Raw genomic sequence first — 26,695 nt, 5'->3', positions numbered from 1 at the left:
CTCACTGCAACCTCCGCCTCCTGAGTTCAAGTGATTCCCCTGCCTCAGCCCCTCAAGTAGCTGATATTACAGGTGCCCACCACCACACCCAGCTAATTTTTGCATTTTTAGTAAAGACAGGGTTTCACCATGTTGGCCAGGCTGGTCTTGAACTCCTGACCTCAGTTGATCTGCCTGTCTCAACCTCCCAAAGTGCTGGGATTACAGGTGTGAGCCACCGTGCCTAGCCTACAAGAACCTTTAAATAAAAGATTATAAGTAGTTGTTCCATCCACAGGACCAATTCTTATCATTGGAAACATTAGAACCAAAATGTGACAAGGATTTTTGAGTCTGTACTGCCTCCTGTTTGGTAACAGTTGTTAATGGAACAAAGTCTGAGTGCTGCAAGAGAATACACTGTTCCTTGCGACTGCAACAAGAAGTGATGTGATGATATGATGGCATGATTTTCTTGAAGTAGCTAAAAACGGAGCAACATTCTCCTGGAGTTTCTGGTGTTTTCCTTGTGATTTTAAGGATGACTGTGCCTTTATCTGCTTGACTGTACTGCGGCTCTGCCACCTGTGTCATGTTAGGTGGGTCCTTTAATTGCTCTGGGCTCAGTTTCTTCATATGTAATGTGAGGTTATTGAATGACTTCCCAGGTCTCTTCTATCCTTACGAGTTCATGTCAATTTCATTTACAATTTTTTTTCTTAATTTTTGTTCTCACTTATCGAACATTTATTTTACATATATTATATGCCAGGCATTTTACCAGTCACTAGAGATATGGCAGTGAATAATGGGACATGGACTCTGGTCTCACATGAATAAAAATGACAGCAAGCATATTATCAATAATATCTAATATCATATTACATTATAGGTTCTGAAACTCTAGCCGGGTGCGGTGGCTCAAGCCTGTAATCCCAGCACTTTGGGAGGCCGAGGCGGGTGGATCACGAGGTCAAGAGATCGAGACCATCCTGGTCAACATGGTGAAACCCCGTCTCTACTAAAAATACAAAAAAAAAACATTAGCTGGGCATGGTAGCGTGTGCCTGTAATCCCAGCTACTCAGGAGGTTGAGGCAGGAGAATTGCCTGAACCCAGGAGGCGGAGGTTGCGGTGAGCCGAGATCGCGCCATTGCACTCCAGCCTGGGTAACAAGAGTGAAACTCCGTCTCAAAAAAAAAGAAACTCTTTCACGGGCATTTTTATATTTGGCCTTCAGTATAGTACTGTTAACGAGTTAGGCCAGGTATTATTATTTGCATTTGACATATGAAAAAGCCCAAACACAGAAACATTAAATTGGCCAAGGATACATGGTAGTGATATTCTGAACTAAGATTTAGAAATTTTGATCCTGATTATTTACAAAAAAGTTTGTTTAATGAAACATTTCAAGCGTACTTTTAAAAAGCACAATAAATTACATGTACTCATTAAAATTAAAAACAAAAGTTTTTTTTTGAGACAAGGTCTCATTCTGTCACCCAGGCTGGGGTACAGTGGCATGATATCACAGCTCACTGAAGCCTTGACCTCCCAGGCTCAGATGATCCTCCCACCCCAGCCTCTCAAATAGCCAGGATGCACAGCCATGCCCAGCCAATTTTTGTATTTTTTGTAGAGATAGGCTGTTTGCCATGTTGCCCACGTTGGTCTTGAACTCCTGGACTCAAGGGATCTGCCCATCTCGGCCTCTGAAAGTGCTGGGATTACGGGTGTGAGCCACCACTCCCAACCCCAAATTAACAATGATCAAGATTTTGACTATATATTTTTCATCTTCCCCCTTTTTTTCTTTGTAGAAGTTTTTTTGTTTTTGTTTAGTTTTTTGAGACAAAGTCTTCCTCTGTCACTCAGGCTGGAGCACAGTGGCTTGAACACAGCCCACAGCAGTCTCGACCTCCTGGGCTCAAGCAATCCTCCTACTCAGCCTCCCCAGTAGCTTGGACTGACTACAGGTGTGCCACCATGCCTGGCTAATTTTTAGTTATTTTTTTGTAGAGACAATGTCCCACTGTGTTGCTCAGGCTGGTCTCGAATTCCAGGGCTGAAGTGATCTTCCTGCCTCAGCCTCCCAAAGTTCTGGATTACAGGCATGAGCCATTGCACTTGGCCTGTAGATGTATTTTAAGTAAATGCCAAAAATCATGTCATTTCACCCCTTCATCCTCAATATAAATCTTTAAAAAGTAAGGGCATTTTCCTAACATCACCACTACAATGCCACTTTCACACTAATAACATCAAGAATGATTATTTGTCTCATTTAAATCGAATTCTTGAATTCTTGATGTTCATTTGGGTAGAATAAAGTTTAAAATCATTTTGCTATTTGGTCACACACTGACTAGCCAAGCATCATATAAATTTTTTTCACCACAACAGTTTATTGGTTCCTAGATCATCCCTCCTTTCCCAAAAGACTTATTTTGTGTCAGGGAATACTGTCTGTTAGCTCCCATTTCACCTTAGTGCCTTAGTCTATTTGTGTTGCTGTAACAGAACACCTGAGGCTGGGGAACTTATAAAAAACAGATACTTATTGTTCACACTTCTGGAGGCTGAGAAGTCTGAGATCAAAGCACCAGCCTTTTTAGCATCTGATGAGGGGCCAGTCTCTGCCCCCAAGATAGTGCCTTGAACTCTGCCTCCTCCAGAGGAAGAGGAACAGTGTTCCTCACATAGCAGAAGAGCAGAGGAGAGGGAGCCCACTCCTGCAAACTCCTTTTAAACAGCAGCATCAATCCACTTACAAGGGTAGAGCCCTCATGGCTGAAACACCTCCCATTCAGCCCCACCTCTCAACATTGTCGCAATGAGGATTAAGCTTCCAGCACATAAATTTGGAGGGAACAAAAACATTCAAACCATAGTGTTTGGTTATAGAATTTTTAGCTAGAAGCAAATAAAATAAAAAATAAAAACTGTATTTCCCAGCCTTCCTCGCAGCTAGATGTGGCTGTGAGTAAATTCTAGTCCACGAGCTGTTAACTGAATTGTTGAGCTGAGTTTCTGGGAAGTGTTTGTAAGGGTAGAGGGCATGTTTTCTTTGCCCTTTCTCGTTCTTACTCACTAGAACAGAGAAACAGTCGCTGGACCTGAAGCATCTTGATCTATGAGGCTGTGTACGAAGAAAAATAGGTGAGATATTAAAAGAGAAGCACTCAATGAGGATGCTAAGGCATAAGAATAATACAATGTACTTTGGAGACTCAGGGGAAAGGGTGGGAAGGGGGTGAGAAATAAAACTCTACATGTTGGGTACAGTGTACACTGCTTGGGTGATGGGTGCACCAAAATCTCAGAAATCGCCACTAAAGAACTTATCCATGTAACCAAACACCACCTGTTCCGCCAAAACCTATTGAAATAAAAAATAATTTAAAAAAAATCATAGATGACATAGACAAACAGGGAAAAAAGGGGAGAGAAAAGACACTCAGATCCCTGATGATCCATGGAGCCACCATATCAGTTTGGAAGTAAACTTCTTTCTGCACTTCAAGCCAATGTTCTGTATTTTGGTTTCTGATTACTTTCATACCTGTAGCCAAACAAACCCTGACTTACATACATTGCTGTATACTTCTTTCCTCATCGCTCAATTATGGTAGAACTAGACACACAGAAAACTGGCTTTGCTCTGAGCTAAGGCCTCCTCTTGTAACGTAACTATTAACTGAGATGTTCCATTAAACTTAATGTTTTTCGGTTTTTGGTTTTGTTTTAGAGACAGGGTCTTGCTCTGTCACCCCGGCTGGAGTATAGTGAGGCTATCACAGCTCACTGTAGTCTCAAACTCCTGGGCTCAAGCAGTCCTCCCACCTCAGCCTCCTGAGTAGCTGGGACTACAGTTGCACACCACCACATCACCCTAATTTTAAAAAACATATTTTTTTTTTTTTGGTAGAGATGGGATCTCACTACATAGCCCAAGCTGGTCTGGAACTCCTGGCCTCAAGTGATTCTCTTGTAATTTGCTAGAATTACAGAGATGAGCCATAGCACCCAACCAAACTTAATGTTTTAAGATGAAAATGTTCACCTTTCAAAACTCCTTTCCCTTGGTCTGCCCTTGCTATACAGTCAACACATCTCTTCTGCCTTCATAATTGATTGGCTACTCAAATATATCAGTTTCTTGGTTCTTAAAAGTAGTGTTCTGGCCAGATGCTGTAGCTCACGCCTGTAATCCTAGCACTTTAGACGGCCAAGGCTGATCACTTCAGCCCAGGAGTTCAAGAGCAGCCTGGGCAACATGGCAAAACTCCAACTCTGAAAACAATTACAAAAATTGGGGCAAGCACAGTGGCTCATGCCTGTAATCCCACCACTTAGGGATGCCAAGGCAGGCAGATCACCTGAGATCGGGAGTTCGAGACCAGCCTGGCCAACATGGAGAAACTCCATCTCTACTAAAAATAGAAAATTAGGCTAGGCGTGGTGGCTCAAGCCTGTAATCCCAGCACTTTGGGAGGCCAAGGCGGGCGGATCACGAGGTCAAGAGATCAAGACCATCCTGGCCAACAAGGTGAAACCCTGTCTCTACTAAATATACAAAAATTAGCTGGGCGTGGTGGCGTGCACCTGTAGTCCCAGCGACTCGGGAGGCTGAGGCAGGAGAATTGCTTGAACCCGGGAGGCGGAGGTTGCAGTGAGCCGAGATTGTGCCACTGCACTCTAGCCTAGCACCTGGCGACAGAGTGAGACTCTGTCTCAAAAAAAAAAGGAAATTAGCCAGGCATGGTGATACATGCCTGTAGTCCCAGTTACTTGGGAGGCTGAGGCAGGAGAACCACTTGAACCTGGAAAGCAGAGGTTGCAGTGAGCCGAGATTGCACCATTGTACTCCAGTCTGGGCAACAAGAGTGAAACTCCGTCTCAAAAAAAAAAAAAAGAAATTACAAAAATTAGCTGGGCATGGTGGTATGTGCCTATAGTCCCAGCTACTTGGGAAGCTGAGGTGGGAGGATCAGTTGAGCCTGGGGAGGTTGAGCCTCCAGTGAGCTGTGATCATGCCACTACACTCCAGCCTGAGTGACAGAATGAGACCCTGTCTCAAAAAAAAAGGACTGTTTTGTTCATATGGTTTGCAAAAAGGATTTGGCGAAGGCTGGAAAAGACTTGAAATATTGAATGAATAACAAGCACTGAATACTGGAACAAGCCCAGCCTTGTTACCTTCTCTATCTCTGAAAATACATCAGCGAATGCAGAGCTAGTGCTGGTAAGCTACAATGAGCTGTCACAGTTGATGTAGTCATTATCAGAAGATCACAGTATATGCACAGAGATTCAAATATTGTTAACAGGTCTACATTTAAAAGGTTTCTTATGTAATTTTACAGCTGGTAAATCAACCCCTTGATGACACGGTGAAATAGGGCTAGAATATTAAAGCACTTAAACATGGGTTTTTTATTTGTTAACCAAACATTAAGACATTTCCTCAGTCTCTTTTCATATTTTAAAAAAAAGGAAAAGAAAAAAATACTTACAGTGACAAAGTAAAGTATTAAGGTTTCTTTCAAAGATGCAGGCTGATTTCCAGTATTCCAGACCTTTGGATTATATAATGAAATGGGAGCTAATAAAAAAGAATGCACACCTGACAGATTGAATATTTTTTCTATTATGAATAATTCTCAAAGCCATCGATCAGATTTTATTTTAAAGAGATATGAGTGATCAAGTTATTAGATCAGCACCTCAATTTTGAGCCAAATGGAAAACTCCTATAGATTTTGTAATTCTGGACATCTCATGAGCTGCTGTTCATCTGCTCATGAGATGTTTAAAGAATTGTAATCCACTAAGTTGTACATGTAACAGCAAAGTGTTAATCAAAACACTGCGGCCAGATGTGGTAGCTCATGCCTGTAACCTCAGCACTTTGGGAGGCCAAGGCGGGTAGATCACTTGAGGTCAGGAGATTGACACCAGCCTGGCCAACATGATGAAACCCTGTCTCTAATAAATATACAAAAATTAGCCTGGTGTGGTGGTGCGTACCTGTAATCCCAGCTACTCGAGAGGCTAAGGCATGAGAATTGCTTAACCTGGGAGTTGGAGGTCGCAGTGAGGCAAGATCAAGCCACTGCACTCCACCCTGGGTAATGGAGTGAGACTTTGTCTCTAAATAAATAAATAAATACCTCTGCCAATCTTACTTTTTCAAGACATTTATGGAAAATAATTCCTAATAAAGAAGGCATAGGGTATATGTAAAATTATTCCTTATATCTTAGTCTTTGAGGAAATATTTTAAATTTCAACTACCATAGAGAGTAAAAAATACCTCTCAGATGTGTATTCTTTGCACTCTGTTAGATGCTCTCTTTTTGTGTTCATATATGTTTTATTGCAGATTGTATTTTCCGGAAGTGGCTGAAACAGAATCTGTTTTTCCAAGTGCTCTTCTTATAATGTGACCTTAACATTTATCTTATGGAAAAGTGGAGTTTATGTCTTTTCCCCTTAACTTTGGGCAAACATTTGCAACTGTCTCAATTAAAAAAAATACACTGGAGAGTGATGCTATGTAAATTTTGAGGCGAGATCACAAAAATGCCAAGTGTTTCATCTTGCTGTCTTGGGACCCTCAATACAGGGATTCAGCTGCATGCTGTAAGGAAGCCTGCGCTGGCCTATGCAGAGCTACATGGTAGGTGTTCTGGTTAAAAGCCAGCATTTGGGCCAGGCATAGTGGCTCACGCCTGTAATACCAGCACTTTGGGAGGCCAAGGTGGGCAGATCACACCAGTCTGACTAACATGGTGAAATGTTGTTTCTACTAAAAATCTTAAATATTAGCCAGGTGTGGTGGCCCACGCCTGTAATCCCAGCTACTTGGAAGGCTGAGGCAGGAGAATCTCTTGAACCCAGGAGGCAGAGGTTGCAGGGAGCCAAGATCGTACTCCAGCTTTGGCAACAAGAGCAAAATTCCATCTCAAAAAAAATAGCCAACATCCTCTGCCAGATAAGTGAGTGAAGTCATAGCCAAATGATTTCAGTCCCCAGTTGTTGGGTTACCTTTGGCCTTTGAGTCTATCTGGCTGATGCTTCAGATATGATGGAGTGAAGACAACCATTCAAACCCACTGTACCCAATCTGAATTCCTGACCCAGAGAATCTGGGAACATAATAGAATGGTCATTTTATGCCACTAAGTTTTAGGGTAATTTGTTACACAACAATGGTAACTGGAACATATGTTACCTAAAAGCTATATTAATGACAAGACTTCCAATTTCTTATAAATTTCTGAATAAAACCATACAATTAGCCTCATGTATTTTCAAAGTAGTCTTCAAATGTAAAATAAGAATAATAGCAGATGACCCTAAAGTGGACCAAGATATGAAAAAGTTACAACTGATATATTAATAGTTTCCCATGCCTTTTCATTGGCCAGAACGAGACCCTTTGTCTTTCAGAATTAGGCTTTTCCTCAAAAACCACGTCCTCAAACAAATTAGTTCCACTTAGTTTTTTCTTCATATTTTTATCTTTCTGAGTAGTCTTTTTCTTGAGTTCCAGATCCTTGACTCTCAGTCTGCTAGGCTTTTCTCTTTTTGAGATGGAGTCTCACTCTGTCACCCAGGCTGGAGTGCAGTGGTATGATCTCGGCTCACTGCAGCCTCTGCCTCCCAGGTTCAAGCAATTATCCCACTTCAGCCTCCTGAGTAGCTGGGACTACATGCACATGCCACCGTGCCCCGCTGATTTTTATATTTTTAGTAGAGATGGATTTCACCATATTGTCGAGGCTGGTCTCAAACTCCTGACCTTGTGATTCACCTGCCTTGGCCTCCTAAAGTGCTGGGATTACAGGCATGAGCCAACATGCCCAGCCAATTTTTGTATTTTTAGTATAGCCGGGGTTTCTCCATGTTGGCCAGGCTGGTCTCGAACTCCTGACCTCAAGTGATCCACCCGCCTCAGCCTCCCAAAGTGCTGTAATTATAGGCATGAGCCACCGTGCCTGGCCGAGCTTTTCTGCATAGACATTCTATCATTCTCTCAAACTTAAGTTGGTCTCAAACCAAACCCATTTCTTCTTTGAAAATCGGAATCTTCTGAGAGAGTAACAAAGGAAATGAGGCAAAATGTTAAAACCTGGTGAATGTGCTACAAGATAAACAGAAATGTTTCTTTTTAAGATTCTAGCAACTTTTCTGTGAGCTTCAAATTATATTTCAAAATAAGGAGCATGTTGGAACAGAAAAGAGCTGGGATAAGGACTAGAAGCGAGCTGAATTTACTGCACAGTCCTCTAATTCTGGTAGTGATGTCTGTTGTTACTGTTGCTTAAATATACTTCAGAGCAATCCTTCATGCCAGATTTCCTCAGTTCTTCTAATTAATCAATATGATTTTGTCTTTCTTTTTTGCCATCTGTAGTTAACATTTTTACTTTTCTCTTCCCAGTCCCCCTTCTGATGCTAACAGTGTCAAGATTTTCCTTTGGAGAGCCATTCTCCAGTTTTAGATCTTACATAGGAGTGGGATTCAAGAATGAAAATGTAACCCAGGTATAACATCTTGCAGATGGTCAATAAAGAAGTAGCAAGTTCCTTTAATAGTTTAAGTCGTTAAGAAAAAGTCCTGGCCAGGCATGGTAGCTCATGCCTGTAATCCCAGCACTTTGGTAGGCCAAGGCAGGCGGATCACCAGGTCAGGAGATCGAGACCATCCTAACACGGTGAAACCCTGACTCTACTAAAAATACAAAAAATTAGCCGGGTGTGGTGGTGTGCGCCTGTAGTCCTAGGTACACGGGAGGCTGAGGCAGGAGAATCGCTTGAATCCGGGAGGCGAAGGTTGCAGTGAGCCAAAAAAAAAAAAAAGGAAAGAAAAAGGCCTAACCAATCTTGTTGGTTTTGCTCTCTTTTTCTATTTTGCCTTAGAGAGAAATGTGCTCATTAGAACTTTACATATATATGTATACACACACATATACAGAGAGAGACAAGGAGACAGAGAGTTAGTGTGGGGTGAGTTTACTGTAGAAAAATTATACTTTCTGCAAAAATAGTTGGTCTTCTTTCTTTCTTTTTTTTTGTTCTTACCTTGGCTTAAAATATAATTCCTCAAGTCAAAATAGTATACTTAGGTAGGTAGGGCAATCTAAAATAAAATCCCAAGAATGAGAATCTTCATTCTTTCAAACTTTGTTGAGCCGTTATATTGCAAAGGATAGCCTCCTGTTTTGGATTTTGGCTTCTTTCGGTCCTCTGCACAATGACTAAATAAATGAGCCCCAGGAGGCCTACAAAAAGCAGTATCTTACTAACAAAGGCAGAACTACCCTGTGCTTCTTTTGCCATTTCTTGATTTACCCACACCACAGCCCCAGGTCTTAAAACCTATTCAAGAGAAAGGATATGGATATTTTTGTAAAATCAGTTTGTGTGTGTTTTTAAGAAAAGGAACATAGAGCTGTCTATATTACAAGCATGACTGTGAAAGGGATTTCGTTCAGAAGCAAGTGAATATTTGCGCCAACACTGAGTCTAGGTGCTTCAAGAAGTCCTAATGTACATCTTTTTTTCCTTGCTGAGTCTTGTCTACTTCACCTCCTTAAAATGCCAACCCATGGGCCCGGCACAGTGGCTCACACCTGTAATCCCAGTACTTAGGGAGGCTGAGGTGGGTGGATCACAAGGTCAGGAGTTCAAGACTATCCTGACCAACATGGTGAAACCCTGTCTTTACTAAAAATATAAAAATTAGCCAGGCGTGGTGGCACATGCATGTAATCCCAGCTACTCAGGAGGCTGAGACTGGATAATCTCTTGAACCTGGGAGGCAGAGGTTGCAATGAGCCAACATTGCACCATTACACTCCAGCCTGGGCAACAGAGCAAGACTCCATCTCAAAACTGCCAACCCGTGGTTTATAAAACCTACAAAACTCAATGCAATGTCCATCACTCCTTTTTTTCTTCCTTTTTCTCATTAACTAGCATCATTGCCCTCTTTGGCAACTGCACAGTTACCAGGTATTACCAGAAAGATTCTAAAATAGACTATTGGCTCTTCTGTTCACTCTTTCCTCTTGCTAAGTTTTGTTTGTTTATTGTTTGTTTGTTTGTTATTTGAGATGGAGCCTTGCTCTGTTGCCCAGGCTGGAGTGCAGTGGTGCAATCTCAGCTCAGTGCAACTTCTGCCTCCCGGGTTCAAGCAATTCTCCCACCTCAGGCTCTCCAGTAGCTGGGATTACAGGCATGTGCCACCATGCCTGGCTAATTTTTGTATTTTTAGTAGAGATGGGGTTTCACCATGTTAGCCAGGTTGGTTTCGAACTCCTGACCTCAGGTGATCTGCCCACCTTGGTCTCCCAAAGTGCTGGGATTACAGGCATGAGCCACTGTGCCTGGCCTCTTACTAAGTTTTTCTTCTCACCTACAAGCTCCACTGGCAGGTTGAGGCCCTGGTATGGTATCCAGTGATCAATGTTGAAATCTATCCTTACTGGTATTTGCTCCTTGGAGGTGAAAAAAATAAATGTTTTATAAAGCTCAAATTGGCCTTATCAAACAAAACATCTGCTAGATCAGTGAATGACTGGTGACAGCAGGAGACAGCAGTGCTGGCCTCTCCAATAGAAGTCACTGCAGTTAATGGAAGCTATTATGGGAAAATTCTGGCAAGAAGTTTTCTTTTTCTTTCTTTTTTTTTTTCTCCTTCAGACAGCTAAAAATTTTCTTAAAGAAAAAATGTATTCAGTTGCTAGGGAAACTGTGGTTTCAAAACTACCATAACAAAAGCCCAGATATCACATATCAAACTACCAAATTGTTAATTTGACTGGTATTTTAAAATAACTGCTTGAAAGAGATGTTTCCTCCTTATCTTAGCTATGGAGAACAGAGGGAAAGGAAGAACAGGCAGAAAAGAAGGAAAAGGGAGAAAAAAAACTGATAGATTTGTTTAAGAAATGTTTTTGCCTTGCTAAATATTTGTTGGAAGTAAAAATTCTTTTAAGTTATGGATACATTTATATGCAGGATTTATTTAGTCAGATTCAAAACATAAGGTGGACAGTGGGTTATTCTGTTTTCAATTTCTCTTCCCGCATTTCAAGCCTTGCCTGGGTTTTAAGTGAACAGTTTTCCATGAGTACTTGGTAAAGGAACTGGTTACTTGGGGGAGTCATGCATGTTCTGAAATCTTTTATGAGTGATTGTATTTTTTCTGTCTTGGTTTTCATCACTTGATTTAAAGTGAATATAATAAAGCCATTAAGTGCTTGGATCTGGAATTGGTCATATCTTGGACTAAATTCCTTTTCTATCCCCTACTAAATTTTTTTCACCTCTCTGAGTTTCTTTATTTATAAAGAGATTAAGGCCAGGCAAAGTGGCTTACGCCTGTAAACTCAACATTATGAGATGCTGAGGTGGGAGGATTGCTTGAGCCCAGGAGTTTAAGACCAGCTGAACAACATGGTGAAACCCTGTCTCTACTAAAAGCAAACAAATAAATAAATTGCTGGGCATGGTGGCATGTGCCTGTAGTACCAGCCACCTGGGAGGCTGAGATGGGAGGATCCACTGAGTCCAGAAGGTCAAGGCTGCGGTGAGCCGTGACTGCACCACTGTTCTCCAGCCTGAGCCACAGAGTGAGACCATGTTTCTAAATAAATAAATACTTTAAATATGAAAAGAATATCAGCCAAGGGCTGTGGTGTGCATCTGTAGTTCCCACTACTGGGGAGGCTGAGGTAGGAGGATCCCTTGGGGCCAGGAGTTTGAGCCTATAGTAAGTTATGATCCCACCCATGAATAGCAACTGGAGCCTGGCTTGGAAAACATAGTCAGACCCTGTCTCTTAAAAAAAAAACAGGGTGGGGGTAGGGGAGGGGGATATCAAAACAAATGACTGACTTACCTCAACAAATAAATTGCAAGGAAAGGAAAAGAGAGAGAGGAACCTATAGATTAAAAGACACTGGGAGGCATATTAACTAAATGTTATATGTGTATGTTTAAATCTGATTTGAAAAAAATTTTAAAAATCATTTATGAGACAATTGGAGAGACTTGAATGTTGATTAGATATCTAATAATATTAAAGAATTATTTCAAATGTGTTTAGGTATAATTACAGAATAACATTGTTTTGGAGGATTTTTGGTGTTATTTTTTGACATTTTGATACATACCGTAATATTTACAAATAAAATAATATAATATCTGAGATTTGCCTCAAAATAAGGAAGAGGGAAATGGATGGGATAGAGATGAAACAGGTTTGGCCGTAAGCTGACAAATGTTGGTACTGGGTGATGGAAATAGAGGGGCTCATTAAAATATTACCTCTACTTCTAAATAAGTATTTGATTTTTTTTTTTTTTTTTTCAATTTTCAGACAGGATCTTGCTCTGTCACCCAGTCTGGAGTGAAGTGGTGCAATCATGGTTCACTGCAGCTTTGACCTCTCAGGCTCAATTGATCCTCCCATGTCAGCCTCCTTAGTAGCTGGGACCATAGACACACACAACCATGCTCAGCTAATTTTTGTATTTTTTGTAGAGACAGGGTTTTTCCATGTTGCCAGGCTGGTCTCGAATCCTGGGCTCAAGGGATATGCTCTGCCTTGGCCTCCCAAAGTGCTGGGATTATAGGCTTGAGCCACGGTGCCCAGCAGATACTTTCTACAATAAAAGTTTTTAAAAGGTATCAGCAATACCTGGTAAGATTATTGTGTGGATTAAATGAGATGCTGTGTGTAAAGCACTTGGCAGAATGCCTTGTATATAATAAATGATCAATAAATACTAGCTATTACTACTTTTAGAGACAAGGCCTCCTCTTCCTCTCCTGCAGAACTCTGAAAGCCAGACCATGAAATGTGTTGCTGACTGGAGCAGCTAACCTTACTCCTTCCAAATCAGACAGCTGCAAGCTGTCATTGCCTGCATCCTCATCCAACCTTGCTCCTGTACTAGTCCCTGTGCTTCCCACACACACACTAAAATTCTGTTTGATAGCGGCTGTTGGCTTTGTGTTTAGTTTCACAGTAAGTTTTAGCTGGGAATGCTATTTCAGTGGAAAATGGAAGGCAAGAACTTTTTTAGCTCAACTATTAATAAGTATTGAGCACATTGTTAGGAATTTCCCTATATAGTTTTATTTAACCTTCATAACAATCCTTCAAAGTTGAAATTATTAGCTTCATTTTAGAGAGGAGGAAACACAAGTTTCAAGGCCCGCCGAAGGTCACAGCACTGTTAGGAGTGGGTCTCAATTCACACCCAGCTCCTGAGACCTCCAAAGGGCTGGTGCTTACCCAGGAACTCTGGCTATCAGCTCTCTTGCCTTTCTTTTCCTTATCCTAGCTTAAAAACAACTGCCACCCAGAAAAGTTTAAGTTGACATTCCCAGTTAAAAGAGTCTGACACCATATTCATCTGTCCTGTAAAGGCAGAGGCCGCACTGGTTTGCGCGGAGTGGTAAAGAGGTCTGCCTAGCTGATGAGGAGGGTTACAGGCTTGGGAGTAGCTTGGGCCCGGCAGAGGGGAGGCTCTGAATGTAGTAATAGAAACACAAAGGTTTTCGGGATTGCGCTGACATTTGTGTTTCATTTCCCTCTTGTTCCAAATGCTATTCAACTTAAGGGAAGAAGAAAGCAGGGAGAGGTACCTTATACGAAAACTATTCAATTCCGAAAATTAAAAACAGCCAGCTGCCATCAAATACCGTGGATCCTTTTTTCAAACTTCAGCTGTAATTTAGTTGGGAGGTTGCAATGGCACTTTAAACTTGCAAATGATGAGTTGACCTTGGAATCCTGCTTATGTAAAGCCGGACAATTCCATGCAAGGCGGGTATCTGGTTACAAATGAAGTTATTGATTGTTTATGGCGGACTTGTGCAGGAATGGAGCGGAGAAAGAGGCACCAGGAGAAAGAGAAACTTGCGACCACGGAGTTGCCGAAAGAGAAGTGTTGGCATCTCAAACTTGAGGATCAGCTTCTTGGGCCCCACTCCAGGGTTTGTGTGGGGGGGTCCGGTTCTTTCTGCCGCCGCCCGGAAGATTCTCAGCTAACCCTTTCCCCGCCGAGACCGAGAGGCCCTCACTCTGTGACCACTCCCAGTGCCAAGCTACATTCAGGAACTGACTAGCCGGAGCGAACCGACCACCTCCCCAGACCCGCCCACCCCCTGCTGTGAATCCCTGAGGTTCTTGCCTGGCGAAGGTCCCCTTAAATTAGGGAACTATAGCTATTTAAAAAGAAGCGCAAAATAACCCGCGCTCTGCACGCCCAAGTGTGGCATTCTAGGGAGCTCCCCGCGGGCAAGGAACTCTGTTGCTCCCCTCAGCTGGGGTGGAGAAGAGGGAGCCTGCGTGCTGGGGCCGGGGCGTTGGGAACTCGGGGCAACCCACCTCCAGGGCCCCGCCCCCGCTTTCCCGCCTGCCGGGGAATGCCAAATGGGGAACCACCCACCTCCCTGAGGCAGATTTGGGAGGGGAGGGGTCCAGAAGCGGTAGAGTGGGGGTGCAGAGCGTCAGATTCTGCCGCTCGGAAGTCAGTCGGGGGCAATTCCCAGCTCCGCCTCAGGCCCCCGCGTTCGCAGCGCGCTCAGTTGAGGGCGCGGGCCTGGCGCGCGGTGTCAACGCCACGAAGTCATTTGCTTGCCCTGAAGGAGCCGGCCCTCGACCCATTGGAGGGTGGAGATTCCTCGCATTCCCTCCTCCCTCTCCCGCGGGTCGGCGAAGAGACGTGGAATTGAGCTGGAGCGAAGATTCCGCGAGCTCTGTAATTACGCACACACTGAAATCTTCACCGTTGACTTAAGTTACTTGGCGCTGCGAGAGCTGGGGCCCTGCATATTGATTAAATGCAGCCTCTATTTACCTAAATAATAAATGTAGAGATTAGTAACGTTCACTTGATCACAATAATAGGGTTGACAATTAAGGGGCAATGCATCCCAGATGTAGCGGAGCCTATGGGCTGCGTGCGGCGGGCAGAGGGCTTCTCGGAGAGGGGCGCTCCGGCAGTTGCGGCGGCGGAGGTCGTGCAGAGCAGGAAGCGGCGCGGGAGCACAGCGGGAGGCGGAGGGGGATGCCTAGCCTCGTTAAGGTCTTCAGCCACCCGGCCCGGGAGGCTGGAATCTGGCTTTGGGGGACCTGAATGTCCCGACTCCCAGGGAGACATCTGGAGCTCGGAACCAACCTCCCTGCAGCGATGGCACCTGCCTCAAGGCCGTCTCGCTTGCTGATGATGCCTGCCTGGGAAGGAGGATGGACGCCGCTGGCATGTGCCTGGGTAAGTGTGTCTGTTTGTCATAAGTGTACATTCTGCATGTGGCAGCGGGGCGAGGGGGAGGCGCACGTGTCTAAAGTGCGCAGAGCTTCCTCTACCCCTACGTATACCCTCCAGTCAACGTTCCAGGAAGCGGGTCAGGGCGGAGGGTATCGGTCCGGACTCTGGAAGGGCGTGGGTGTAACAGGGAAGTCCCACTGTCAGGGTTGCGCTCTACGGTGGCGGAAATCAAGAAAGCATGAACGCGTGGGCCCAGAGCTGGCCTGTTTCCGGATATGTCACGGGGGTGCCTTGGTCCTCGAGAGGAGTCTTAGAACCTATCTTTTTTTTCTCCCCTTCTCACTGAACTGTAGGGTTCTGAAAAGAGGTTCTAGGAAGGAGAGAACTGAAAGGAACTAACTTAGAAAAGAACCCAGGAGTGGAACATGGATAATAAAAGACAGATGAGCACACCCGGGTGTGTGTGTGAAATCATGATCCATTTGGAAGGGGTTCCAAGCCCTTGGCTGCCATCGCATACTGGCTACAAAAGACACACGCAGGTTGCTTCTCTGCTCTTTCCCTCTTCTCTCTGCGCCCCATTATCAACCTGGAAGGCTTCCCATTCCACATTTAGACGCAAACAAAAGGATTTGTCCCAGACACTCACGAACAAGCCGGGACGAAGCCCTTTCCCGCCAAACTACGAAGGCCGGGAAATAAACACAGCCTGCCCAGGCTCTGGGCTTGCGAGCTCGGGAGAGGACTTGGGTGGGAAGAGGATCTAGAAGATCGGAAGGAGGGCGGCAGGAAGAGAGGGAGGGAGGGAGGAAGAAGCTTGGAAAGAGAAGAGGGAGGAGGAAAAGGAGGGACCAGCAGGGCAGAGTTGGACCCGGGGTTCTGTTATAACCGCCCCTCCACGCCCAGAGTCTTTCCATCCCCTGTCCCCCTCCCCCATTTCAGAGCTGAAGGCCGACTGTGGAAGAAGGTGGTTAAACAAAGGGAATCTTCCTCCTCTGGGACGGGTGAAGTGCGTCTGTCCTCTCCTTGTAGGCTCTGGAAAAACTGGCAGGAATTTCCTTGTTGTGAGAAGATGGACGAATGTCTGCAGCCGAGAAGACAACTACAAACAGACTTTGGGCTGTGAAGGCGGGCGGGCGGGGGTGGGGGCGGGGGGCAGCTTTGATCGCTCCAGCTCTGTTGTAATTTTGTCTTCGCCAGATAGATTAGCTGGAACCGCCAGCCCTAGCATGGAGTTCTGTTCTGTGGAGTCCCCTCCCTCCCTACCCCCCGCGTCATCTCGCGCCCGGAGTCGGGTCGCCGCTCCTCCTGAAGTCTCGCTGGAAACTTCTGTGTTCCTGACGTAATTAGGAGGCCACGCAGCTCTCCAACACTCCGTTAAACAAATATGTAAGTCGTCCTCCCCCTCTCTGTGGACAGACTCTAGGGAAGGAGGCAGCTGGGCCCGCTCGGGGTGGTGTCCTTGGCTAGGAGAGTGGCGCCTCTGTGACCTTCGGCTGCCCCTCGGAGCCTTGGTCTTTCTAAGCTCTTCCTTAGAAAGCAGAGAGAGGGGCAGAGAACGTGCACCTCGCCACCCACCGGACAAGCTGAGAGGACCTTGTCTTTGCTTGAAAAGTTTTCTAGATAAATCGCTTGGGTGGTTCTAAGCTGTGATGAACCAGAGGCTGGGCCCTGTTCTCCGGAACAGCCTGTGGATGTAAAGATGAAATCGTCCCCCGCTTTCTTTTTCTTCCGGTATAAATCAGTGATACAAATCATTCACATTGTTTAAGGTACATTGATCAATCTAATGGCTTGTAGTAGGCTCTTAATTGCCACTTGCAGAATCCTGCAGGCTCACATTTGAACAGGGAAGGTTCCAGCCAAGTCCACCTTAAGGCTTGAGGTTGGGCGATTACAGATCCCAGGAAGAAAGTCTAGATGGCGCGGTTACTCCAGTCTCAGTTCCACAGGGGAGGGAAGAAAGGGGGTGTTAGTGGGGCTATTTGCTGTTCATTTTTTCCCCAATCTCCCTTCTAAATCAGTCACTGATGAATGAGCAAAGCCCATGTGGCGATTTATAGACTATTGTGGACTGAGGATCATTCTGTTAACATCAGAGAAGAAACTTTCCTTACTTGCATCCCCTGTGTTTGTATTTACAGTAAAAACTTCCTTAGTTACAAACTGATATGCTTTTAGCCATACTTTTTTTTACTTATTTTTAACAGAGCAACACCAGGAGTTGTGATAGGAAATAACTATGGGGGAGGGGTGTGCTAACAGCAAGGAAGGAAAAGCCAGACTATCCAAGAGAGTCCTGGAGGTATGCCTACTCTCCTGTTTAACATCTTTTTAAAAAATGCCTTTTCCAAGCCCTGGAGGGAGAAGGAAAGAGTTGGAAGCCTCCTCAAACCTGCCTATGAAAGGCTAAAACTGAGGAAACTGGTACCCTGGCTAGGAGAAGCTGACTAATGATCAGAATCCTCTGGCCTCTGGCTTTTCTTGATATTAGAGTCTATGTGAAAAGATTGCTTTAACATCTCCAAAGTTCCATTAGAGTTGGCTGAGACAATACATGTGCATCATTTTGGTAGAGATGCTCTTAAAAAAAAGAAAGGCACTACAGAATGCTGCATTTGCTTAGGTCTAAGACCCTTCTGTGGTAGTTGGTGAGGGAGGGAGGAAAGTAAAACCCCAAGCTGAATAGGCCCCCCATAGTTTCCAAGTGATGCAGTAAACAAATCTATGATGCTTGTTGAATAATCTTCCAATAATTGCAGTCATTAAAATCATCACACAGTCTACAGTCACCTTCCTTCCTTTGACACACCAGCCTTTCCCTTAATTGTTAATGCATTTTTGGCTCAGATAAACAGATCGGGGCAAGCTTAAAATATATGGCCCAGATACATCTAGCAGCAGAAAATTAGTTATGTAACAAACGTTTGGACTGTTCTTAATAGACTAGGGGTTTTCAATTTCTTCAGCAGACCCTACAGAGGCAAGAAAGATTTGCATCTTCTACCACTGCTAAATGGCAGTGACGCCTCTGAGATACAGAAAAAAAGATGAAAGTCCCATTGGCCTATTGATTCTTCCTGGCTATTTCATTTGCAAGGGCTGGGCTGGAATTAGGACATTATAAAGCAAATACGAAATGAAAGCTCAACAGAAACTGTGGGAGAGTTTCTTAATTTTCAATTAATTTTCTCCATCCATTTGATCTCAACAACTGGTGCTTTAAAAAAATATAAATATTTGTTAACTATAAAAGATTTCCTTCTAATCAAAGGCTGTATTTCATTTTCACCCACTGACAAGACTCCAACTGTGGGAAGGATTCACCCGACTCAACAGGCACTATGGACCTTCCTGGGCTTCCTTCTTCCTTGCTCATGGCAGGCAACGTGGGTACACAAGGGCAGCTTTTTCTTTTTTTTTTTTTTTAACTCAAGTTATTAATGTATCTCCCCAACTGCCACACGGTGCTGACCTGATAATCACTGCTCTAGTGAAGATCATGCAAATGAAAAGCATAATTAATTGCACAAATGATTTAAAAAGGAGCGCTGTGGCTTAGGAAATAAATAAAGGCAGTTGAGAGGACAGGTCAGATTTTTATAGGCTGGGCTCCCATCACCCCCCACCCCGCAGGCCTCCTGGTCCTGGTGGTCCAGACTTTGACTGGCTGTAGCCAGTCTGGCCAAGGCGAACATTTTCCGTTCCTCCTCCCCCAACGCCTCCCCTTCAGTGGTATTCTGGAGTCCTCCAACTCCACCTCACCTCCCCCTACCCCACCTCACCCCATCCCAGTGGCGAATATCTGCTGCTAAATTCTGCCAGGTTAAAGTGCCAGGGAGACTGGGTAGCCACCTAATATTTAACCAGCTAGTATATCGAGTTATTCAGAAAATAACTGGTCCTCCCAGTTGCCACTCTGCTTCCTGCACATGAGGGAGACGCATTTATATGTGGCTTAGGAGGTCCAATCCTTACGATCAGAGCTAATGACTGAATTGTTTCCCTGGCTTTGCCTTCTAAACACAGCAACTTGAGCAGTTGCTCAGATCAAAGCTTTCGGGAGAGGCAAGATGGGAGAAACAATATTTGTTCAAAGGAAGTGAACTCTTCCCTTTAATTACCCTATTCTTCCTTATTAGGATTCGTATTGAAATTTTTTGCAAAAAAATTATGTTGATTTAACCATAGTGTATTTATGATGTAAATATATTCCAAGATGAAAACGTCACAGATCAATTGTAAAGGACCCGGATACATAATTTTAAAAAATCAGTTTCAGTGTATATGAGGTTCTCACCCCACTTTCGCTGCTCAGTCAGATTTGTTTATGCAGAATCGACATTTAATAGTGCTAATTGCACTCCAGTTAAATTGCCCTGATTGCAGAAAGGGAAGCAATTTTCGTGCTCTCTGTCTGGGTTTGGAAGAAATTGTTTTATATTCACCTCTTTATAAAGAAGTGGAGATAAGGCACCGGGGCCTTTGCACAAATTGCACTTAGGGGCTGACTGGCAGCATTCAGGCGCTATAATAGAGCATTATTTGGCCGTTTTGAATAATGTAAAGCGTTTGCTGAAAGCTATTCTCCTGAAAATTGCTTTAACTTTTAAAAGGGTGATGATTCACTCCAAACCAGGCCTTTGTTACATTGTCATTATTTCCCCAAATGTTTTAACAGTCAGCTCAACACTTTAGCATAACACATTGATCTTTGTTTAAAAACTAGATTTTTTAGAGGATAAAAAAAAAAAAAATCTGTCAGATGAAAAAAATCTGGACTTCCTCCGAAAGATTTCCTTGGGGCCCCAATTTAGAGTTGAAGTGGCCCGGGTGTTTGCCTGCATTCGTTTGGAAGATTTCCCTAACTTTTATTGTGATGCAGACGCGTGTTATCTAAAGGAATATGCGAGTGCCCACGTCTAGAGTCTGACAGCTGGAACTACGGGGAAACGGCGGGAGGGGGAGGGGAGAGAAGCCAAGGGGAGGAGGAGAAGAGGAAGGCGAGCAGGGCGCCGGGAGCCCGAGGTGCTTGCAAGAACTGTTTTAAATGGTTGGCTTGAAAATGTCACTAGTGCTAAGTGGCTTTTCGGATTGTCTTATTTATTACTTTGTCAGGTTTCCTTAAGGAGAGGGTGTGTTGGGGGTGGGGGAGGAGGTGGACAGGGGAAACCTCGGCGCTTCTCCTCCCCAGGCTGCACAGGGTGAGTCGGAAACGCCTCGCTGCCACTTAACAATCCCTCTATTAGTAAATCCACGCGGAGACTCTATGGGAAGCCGAGGGCCAGTGTCTTCTTCCAGGGCAGAAGTCACCTGTTGGGAACGGCTCCCGGGTCCCCCTGCTGGGCTTTCCAGCTCTTCCAGGCGGCCCGATTTCTCCTCCACCCTCCACCCCGCGTCCCCCAGAGACTTTTCACACCTCCCCACCCTTATTTCCACCTCAGTCTCCCAGGGCACAGCACTTCATTGACAGCCGCAAGAGCCTTCTCGTTCTCTTCTGTCCCTTCTCTTCCTCTGTGCTTTCGCCACCTTAAAAAAGAGAAATAAAAAATAAAAAAAGACAAACCATTCCGAGCAAAAGTATTTTAACAGGAATCCAAGAAAGCGACCCACATAGTCCCCACCCACGGAGCGCGCCAAGATGCACCCAGGCTCCATCACAGGGCCGAGAGCAACGCCACGCTGGTCGTACGGTTGGGTCAAGAGATCTTGCAAAAGACGAGAGAAAACACGGAGGCACAGTTCCACGTCCTTGTCACTTGCACCCGCTCCAAGGCAACTTGTCGTTTGCACCCGAGCATTTGGGGTTGATAGTTGAAGTTGTTTTTTTTTTTTTTTTTTTTTTTTCCCTAAGAAGCAGGGTGTGGGTTTAGTGGGGAATGTGCTACATTAAAACCAGTGCCCAGGTCTGTCCGAGGGCGCGCTGGTATTTCTGGTTCAAAAACAGCTTCTGGCTACCCTGGAGAAGAAAGAGAAAGCGGGGCCAAGAAAGAGAAAAACAAGCAGTTCAGCGGTTGCTGGGGGACTCGAAGCTTCACCTTGCTCTGTTTGAGGACACCTCTTTTCACACTGACAAGGTCCAAGGAGGACTTCAGGATGCTTCCAGCCTGCAAAATGTGGAGGCGTCCATGTGTGGCCTGGTCCTCCACCCTCCCGGGTGACAGTCCTGGAAAGGTTTCTCAGGCACGTCCGTGAAAGCAGGACACTAAGGGGGAGCCCACCTCTTAACGCGGCGCACTTGCCCTGCAGACGAGCTTCTAGGCCCTGGCGGTCTGGAGTGGGAGTGGATTGGAGCTGGGACAAGAAAACTCCACTCTAGGATGAAACGCGACATGCAAATCTTCACCGGGTTAAACAAACAGCCGAGCAAGCTGCAGCTTCAGCGGAGGTGGAGGTGGGGGCGGACGCCGCTCGCGCCGGTCTCTGTTTCCAAAGTTGTTACAATGTGAAAATAAGCGGCTTCGTGCAGCGTGTTGTATGGGCTGATGCCTCCCACCCCCACACCAGCCCCCAGCAAAACCCGGCAGATAATCAGCACATCCCACTGTTTAGTCATATTTGACAACTGGGTTAACCTGGTATCTAAGCACGCTGGCGAAACCGTACAAAGGGTGCCCTCAATTACCACCAGAAGCCTCTAGAGTGAGTGGCACTTGTATTACCCCCCGGGTCAGAGGCCAGAGCGACAATTAGGAAGACACTTACACCGCTGGGGGGAAATGGCGGGATGCAGCAAGCTCCAGGACTTCCCAACAAATCTGTGGGTGTAAACCTGTATATAGAGGCCTATTTCGCTTCTCTCGGAGGAGCTCTCTCTTCGCGCCCCTCCCCAGTGTAACTGTGAGAGTAACACTGAATCCAGTAGAATAAAGAATTGGGTAGAAGACACACGAAAATAAAAATCACAAGCAAGATTGATAGATAAAAGCTGAAGTTGTGCTCTGTAGGCAAGAGCCTGGACACACAAAGTGAGCGCTGACATTTCTGTTACCACTTGAGCCTTGCTGGTGCGGCCTCTGCCTCGATGTCTCCTCCCCTCCTGCCTCCTTTCCTACAAGTGGGGAGTCGAGTAGGACTGTCAACTCTAACTTGCAAAATCTCGGGGTGGCTTGTGTGTGTGTGTTGGGGGGGGTGCCTGTGGTTGGGTTTCATTGGTACTTAAACCTGTCTTGGTGCGTGTGTGTAAATTTTTAATTGCACTGTAATTTCTTCAGTCCCCAGCCCCCCCCCCCCCCCCCAGCATGCCCCCCTGCCCACCCCCACCCGCAGTCCTAGCTTGCGGACTTGACTGGCACGCGCCGGGAGCCCGGGCTCGGGCCCCTCGGCGCGTCTGATTGGCTGCGGGGCAGCTCCCGTCTGCTCTGCCTGCGCCCTCATTGGGCGAGAGGCACAGCCAGCGGCACTTCAAAGCGGGTGCTCCTCGCACTTAGGCTGAGTTTAGCCGGCGGGAGCCCGGAGTCCGCTCGGCGCGAGCGCGGGGACGCGGGAGCCGCGCGGGACCCAACCAATTTTTCCGAGCAGCCGCCAGGCTCAGCCCCGCTCCCAGCCTCGCTGCGCAGCCAGAGACCTGCTATGGCCACGTCTATACTCGGGGTAAGTCGCAAGCGCGGCAACGCATTTGCTTGTTTTAACCGGAGTAATTTTTCGTTATGGCTTCTGGGGTCTGCGGCTCCCGAGAAACTGTTGCTGCTGGACTGCAGCTTCAGCTTCTATTAGCACTTTCCACAATTCTGGGACTGATTTTTTCCCAAGTTTTTGGAACCCAGCAGATGCCTTTGCAAGAAAAGGCCTTCTTAAGCAAGTCCTTTTTTATTTTGTTTCAAAGAAAAGCTAGAGGGTTCTTTTCTTCCCCTGGTGATTTATACCCCACCCCCGGCCTTGCTTATTACGCGACAGAGGTGTTTCCAGAAAACAGTCTTAATCGTTTTGCAGTCCATCTAGTCAGGCTAATAAACATTTACATTTCCGCGGCTCCCCAATTCACCCATGACTTTGAAATACGTTGCTGGCCGCTTATCCTCGGATTGTTGTTTTCATAATCGCTGTGTTTGTGTGTGTGCGTAAACTTTAAAAGCAAACGTTTTCTATTAAACAAGTCAAGTCGTAGCCACCCTGGAGTGCTGCAAGTTTCGCCCGTCCCTGGCAGCTCTTTCGGCCGCCTCCGCCCTCACCTGGTGTTTGTTTTCTCTGTTTACCTTCGTGCTTCACCCCGAAGGGCGACTTGGGGTCTTCTGGGAGAGGAGCCGGTTTACGGCGACAACCAAAGTCCGGCTGTAGGCAGGGTTGCAGCGACTGAGGCGGGGAACCGGAGGCATCTTTGATTTATAGGCTCAGCGAAGAGCAACTTTCCGGCGCCCGGACCTTCGTCCCTGTGATCGCCCCTGCCCCGCGCGGGCCACGGCGACTTCTCTGCGAGCGAGTGGGGAGGAGGCGCGAGCCGGGGAGCCACGGCTCCCCCGGGAGCCGCCGCAGGGGACTAGGTTGCTCACGGGTGCACTTTGTTTCTTCCCCACTTCCTCCTGCCCTCCTCCTCCTTGCTCCCTCCCCCATCCCACCCACTCTAGGAAGAGCCGCGCTTTGGAACGACCCCGTTGGCCATGCTGGCGGCGACCTGCAACAAGATCGGCAACACGAGCCCGCTGACAACGCTGCCGGAGTCGAGCGCCTTCGCCAAAGGCGGCTTTCACCCCTGGAAGCGCTCCTCGTCCAGCTGCAACCTCGGCTCCAGCCTCTCGGGTTTCGCCGTGGCCACCGGGGGCCGTGGCTCCGGCGGCCTGGCGGGCGGTTCGGGCGCAGCCAACAGCGCCTTCTGCCTGGCCTCCACGTCGCCCACGTCGTCCGCCTTCAGCAGCGACTACGGCGGCCTCTTCTCTAACTCGGCGGCGGCCGCGGCTGCGGCGGCCGGGGTGTCCCCGCAGGAGGCGGGTGGCCAGTCGGCCTTCATCTCCAAGGTGCACACGACGGCGGCCGACGGCCTGTACCCTCGCGTGGGCATGGCGCACCCGTACGAGTCGTGGTACAAGTCGGGCTTCCACTCGACGCTGGCGGCCGGCGAGGTGACCAACGGCGCGGCGTCGTCGTGGTGGGACGTGCACGGCAGCCCAGGCTCGTGGCTGGAAGTGCAGAACCCCGCTGGGGGGCTCCAGAGCTCGCTGCACTCGGGCGCCCCCCAGGCCTCGCTGCATTCGCAGCTGGGCACCTACAACCCCGACTTCAGCTCGCTCACGCACTCGGCCTTCAGCTCCACCGGCCTCGGCTCCTCCGCCGCCGCCGCCTCGCACCTGCTCTCCACCAGCCAGCACCTGCTGGCCCAGGACGGCTTCAAGCCGGTGCTGCCCTCCTATTCGGACTCCAGCGCCGCCGTGGCAGCCGCCGCTGCCAGCGCCATGATCTCGGGCGCCGCGGCCGCCGCCGCCGGGGGGAGCTCCGCACGCTCTGCCCGCCGCTACTCAGGCCGCGCCACCTGCGACTGCCCCAACTGCCAGGAGGCAGAGCGGCTGGGCCCGGCCGGGGCGAGCCTGCGGCGCAAGGGGCTGCACAGCTGCCATATCCCGGGCTGCGGCAAGGTGTACGGGAAGACGTCGCACCTGAAGGCGCACCTGCGCTGGCACACGGGCGAGCGGCCCTTCGTGTGCAACTGGCTCTTCTGCGGCAAGCGCTTCACGCGCTCGGACGAGCTACAGCGGCACCTGCGGACTCACACGGGCGAGAAGCGCTTCGCTTGTCCGGTGTGCAACAAGCGCTTCATGCGCAGCGACCACCTGAGCAAACACATTAAGACGCACAACGGGGGCGGCGGGGGCAAAAAGGGCAGCGACAGTGACACGGACGCCAGCAACCTGGAGACGCCCCGTTCCGAATCCCCCGACCTCATCCTGCATGACTCCGGCGTCAGTGCAGCCCGAGCGGCGGCAGCGGCAGCGGCGGCGGCGGCGGCGGCGGCCTCCGCGGGAGGCAAGGAAGCAGCGTCTGGCCCCAACGACTCTTAGAGGCCGGGCGAGAGGCGTGAGCACGCGAGCGAGTAGAGACACCGAGAACGAACGAGAGGTTCGGAGGGCGAGCGAGCGGGGGACGGGAGGGCATGGGGCTCCAGTGATGCCCCCGGGGCCCGGGGTGGGCGCGAGGTGGAGCTGCGCGGGGCTCTGGGGCTGCGGTTCGCCCGCCGTACCAGGAGCTCTCCTCCGCCTTCGCGCCCAGATGAGAATCGAACGCGTGGTCCGGAAACAAAAGCGAACCATCCTCCGACACAAACACTTTAAAAACTGTACACCCAGACATATACATACACCGGAGACCCTCAACCACAAGCACGCACACTCGCGCGCGCACACACACCACTCGCCCAAACTTCTCGAGCGAACAGCAGCAATACACAGAAAGGCTCCCTCTTTCCCCACTATCCATGTCTCTCCAACACCCTTCTCTTTCCTTTTCTCAAAAACAAGCCACCACCCAGCAAAGGACTGTCAGAACATTTGAAAACAAACGGGACCGATAAAAAAAAAAAAAACCCTTTGTGTGGATTATATTATATATAAAATGCTCCAAGTTCTGCTTGATATCTACTTACGAGACTTTTTTTTTCCTAAAAAAGGAAGCATCAAAAGGCTTAAGGTGAGAAATTAAACTGGAAGTCTAGCGACAGTTTCTCTGTATTTCATAACATCTGTATAAATAGGGTTCAAAGATTGTGTTCTCTTTTATTTTCTTGTAAATGTTCATTCGAATAGTTTTTTTTTTTTTTTTGGTGAATCCCTGAAATTCAGGGAGTTTTTTTTTTAATTTTCTGATGCACTTTGTGAAAGTCAGTATATATGTAAAAGATATTTAAAATGTTGAGTTATCATTTCACTCACAAATACGTAAGTTAAGGTCATCTAAAGAAATTAAATGCGTTTATCTGTATGAAGAAAATCTTGACATCATATTTTCATTTTGGTATTATTAAAGGACTCTGCACAATACAGTTCCTTTTTTTAAAATCCTGTTTCCCCCTCAATAACCTTTTCGTGGGTCGATTTTTTTTGGTTTTTGTTTTTGTTTTTTGGTTGGGAAAAAATTTCCTTAATGTTAGTTGTAGGTAATGTAAAGTTTATGTGGTTGCAAAAGCCATACTTCATATACGTTTTTGAGAAGTCAAAATTATTTATTTGTATATCAACAGTGTAAATTAAATTGGGTTATAAGGACGTGTAGTTCTATTACTTGATGTGAAGGCTCTCAAAAGGTGACATTTTAAAATTCTGGATCGCCTAAATGCAAAGGTCCTTGGCAGCTTTAACTGGGGAGGTGCCTAAATCTCTGGGAGGGGTCAGAGAAAACTGGTGGTTTTGCTTGTTTTTAAAAAGTGATTTAAAAACAATCTGTGAAAGGAAAACGCTTTTTAAGAAGAAGTCTTTTAGTTCCCAAGGCCCTGT

The 26,695-nt window shown here is 46.8% G+C and overlaps 1 protein-coding gene across 2 annotated transcripts; it reads left to right on the top strand.

Moving 5' to 3' along the window:
- The first annotated feature begins 12,618 nt into the window (after nt 1-12,618).
- Nucleotides 12,619-26,467, top strand: SP9 (Sp9 transcription factor). Of its 2 annotated transcripts, XM_032292919.1 has the most exons (3): nt 12,619-15,281; nt 15,632-16,667; nt 23,843-26,467. In XM_032292919.1, the coding sequence occupies exon 3, from the start codon at nt 23,876-23,878 to the stop codon at nt 25,265-25,267; it is 1,392 nt and encodes a 463-aa protein (XP_032148810.1). In that variant the 5' UTR covers nt 12,619-15,281; nt 15,632-16,667; nt 23,843-23,875; the 3' UTR covers nt 25,268-26,467. The 2 variants fall into 2 exon arrangements, with proteins under 2 accessions (XP_032148810.1, XP_032148809.1); XM_032292918.1 differs by lacking the exons at nt 12,619-15,281; nt 15,632-16,667 and adding an exon at nt 22,704-22,871.
- Nucleotides 26,468-26,695: the final 228 nt, after the last annotated feature.

This window comes from Sapajus apella, unplaced genomic scaffold (genome assembly GCF_009761245.1).
Source record: "Sapajus apella isolate SASKATOON/1434 unplaced genomic scaffold, GSC_monkey_1.0 scaffold28, whole genome shotgun sequence".
Lineage (NCBI taxonomy): Eukaryota > Metazoa > Chordata > Mammalia > Primates > Cebidae > Sapajus > Sapajus apella.
The sequence above is the reverse complement of the archived record's forward strand: the minus strand, read 5'-3'. Positions and strand labels throughout refer to the sequence as shown.

Excerpts from the sequence above, each read along its gene's own strand:
- SP9 (XM_032292918.1), top strand. The coding sequence starts at position 22,851 with ATGGCCACGTCTATACTCGGG. Across the intron at positions 22,872-23,842 it reads TGGCCACGTCTATACTCGGG|GAAGAGCCGCGCTTTGGAAC; the intron begins GTAAGTCGCAAG and ends CACCCACTCTAG.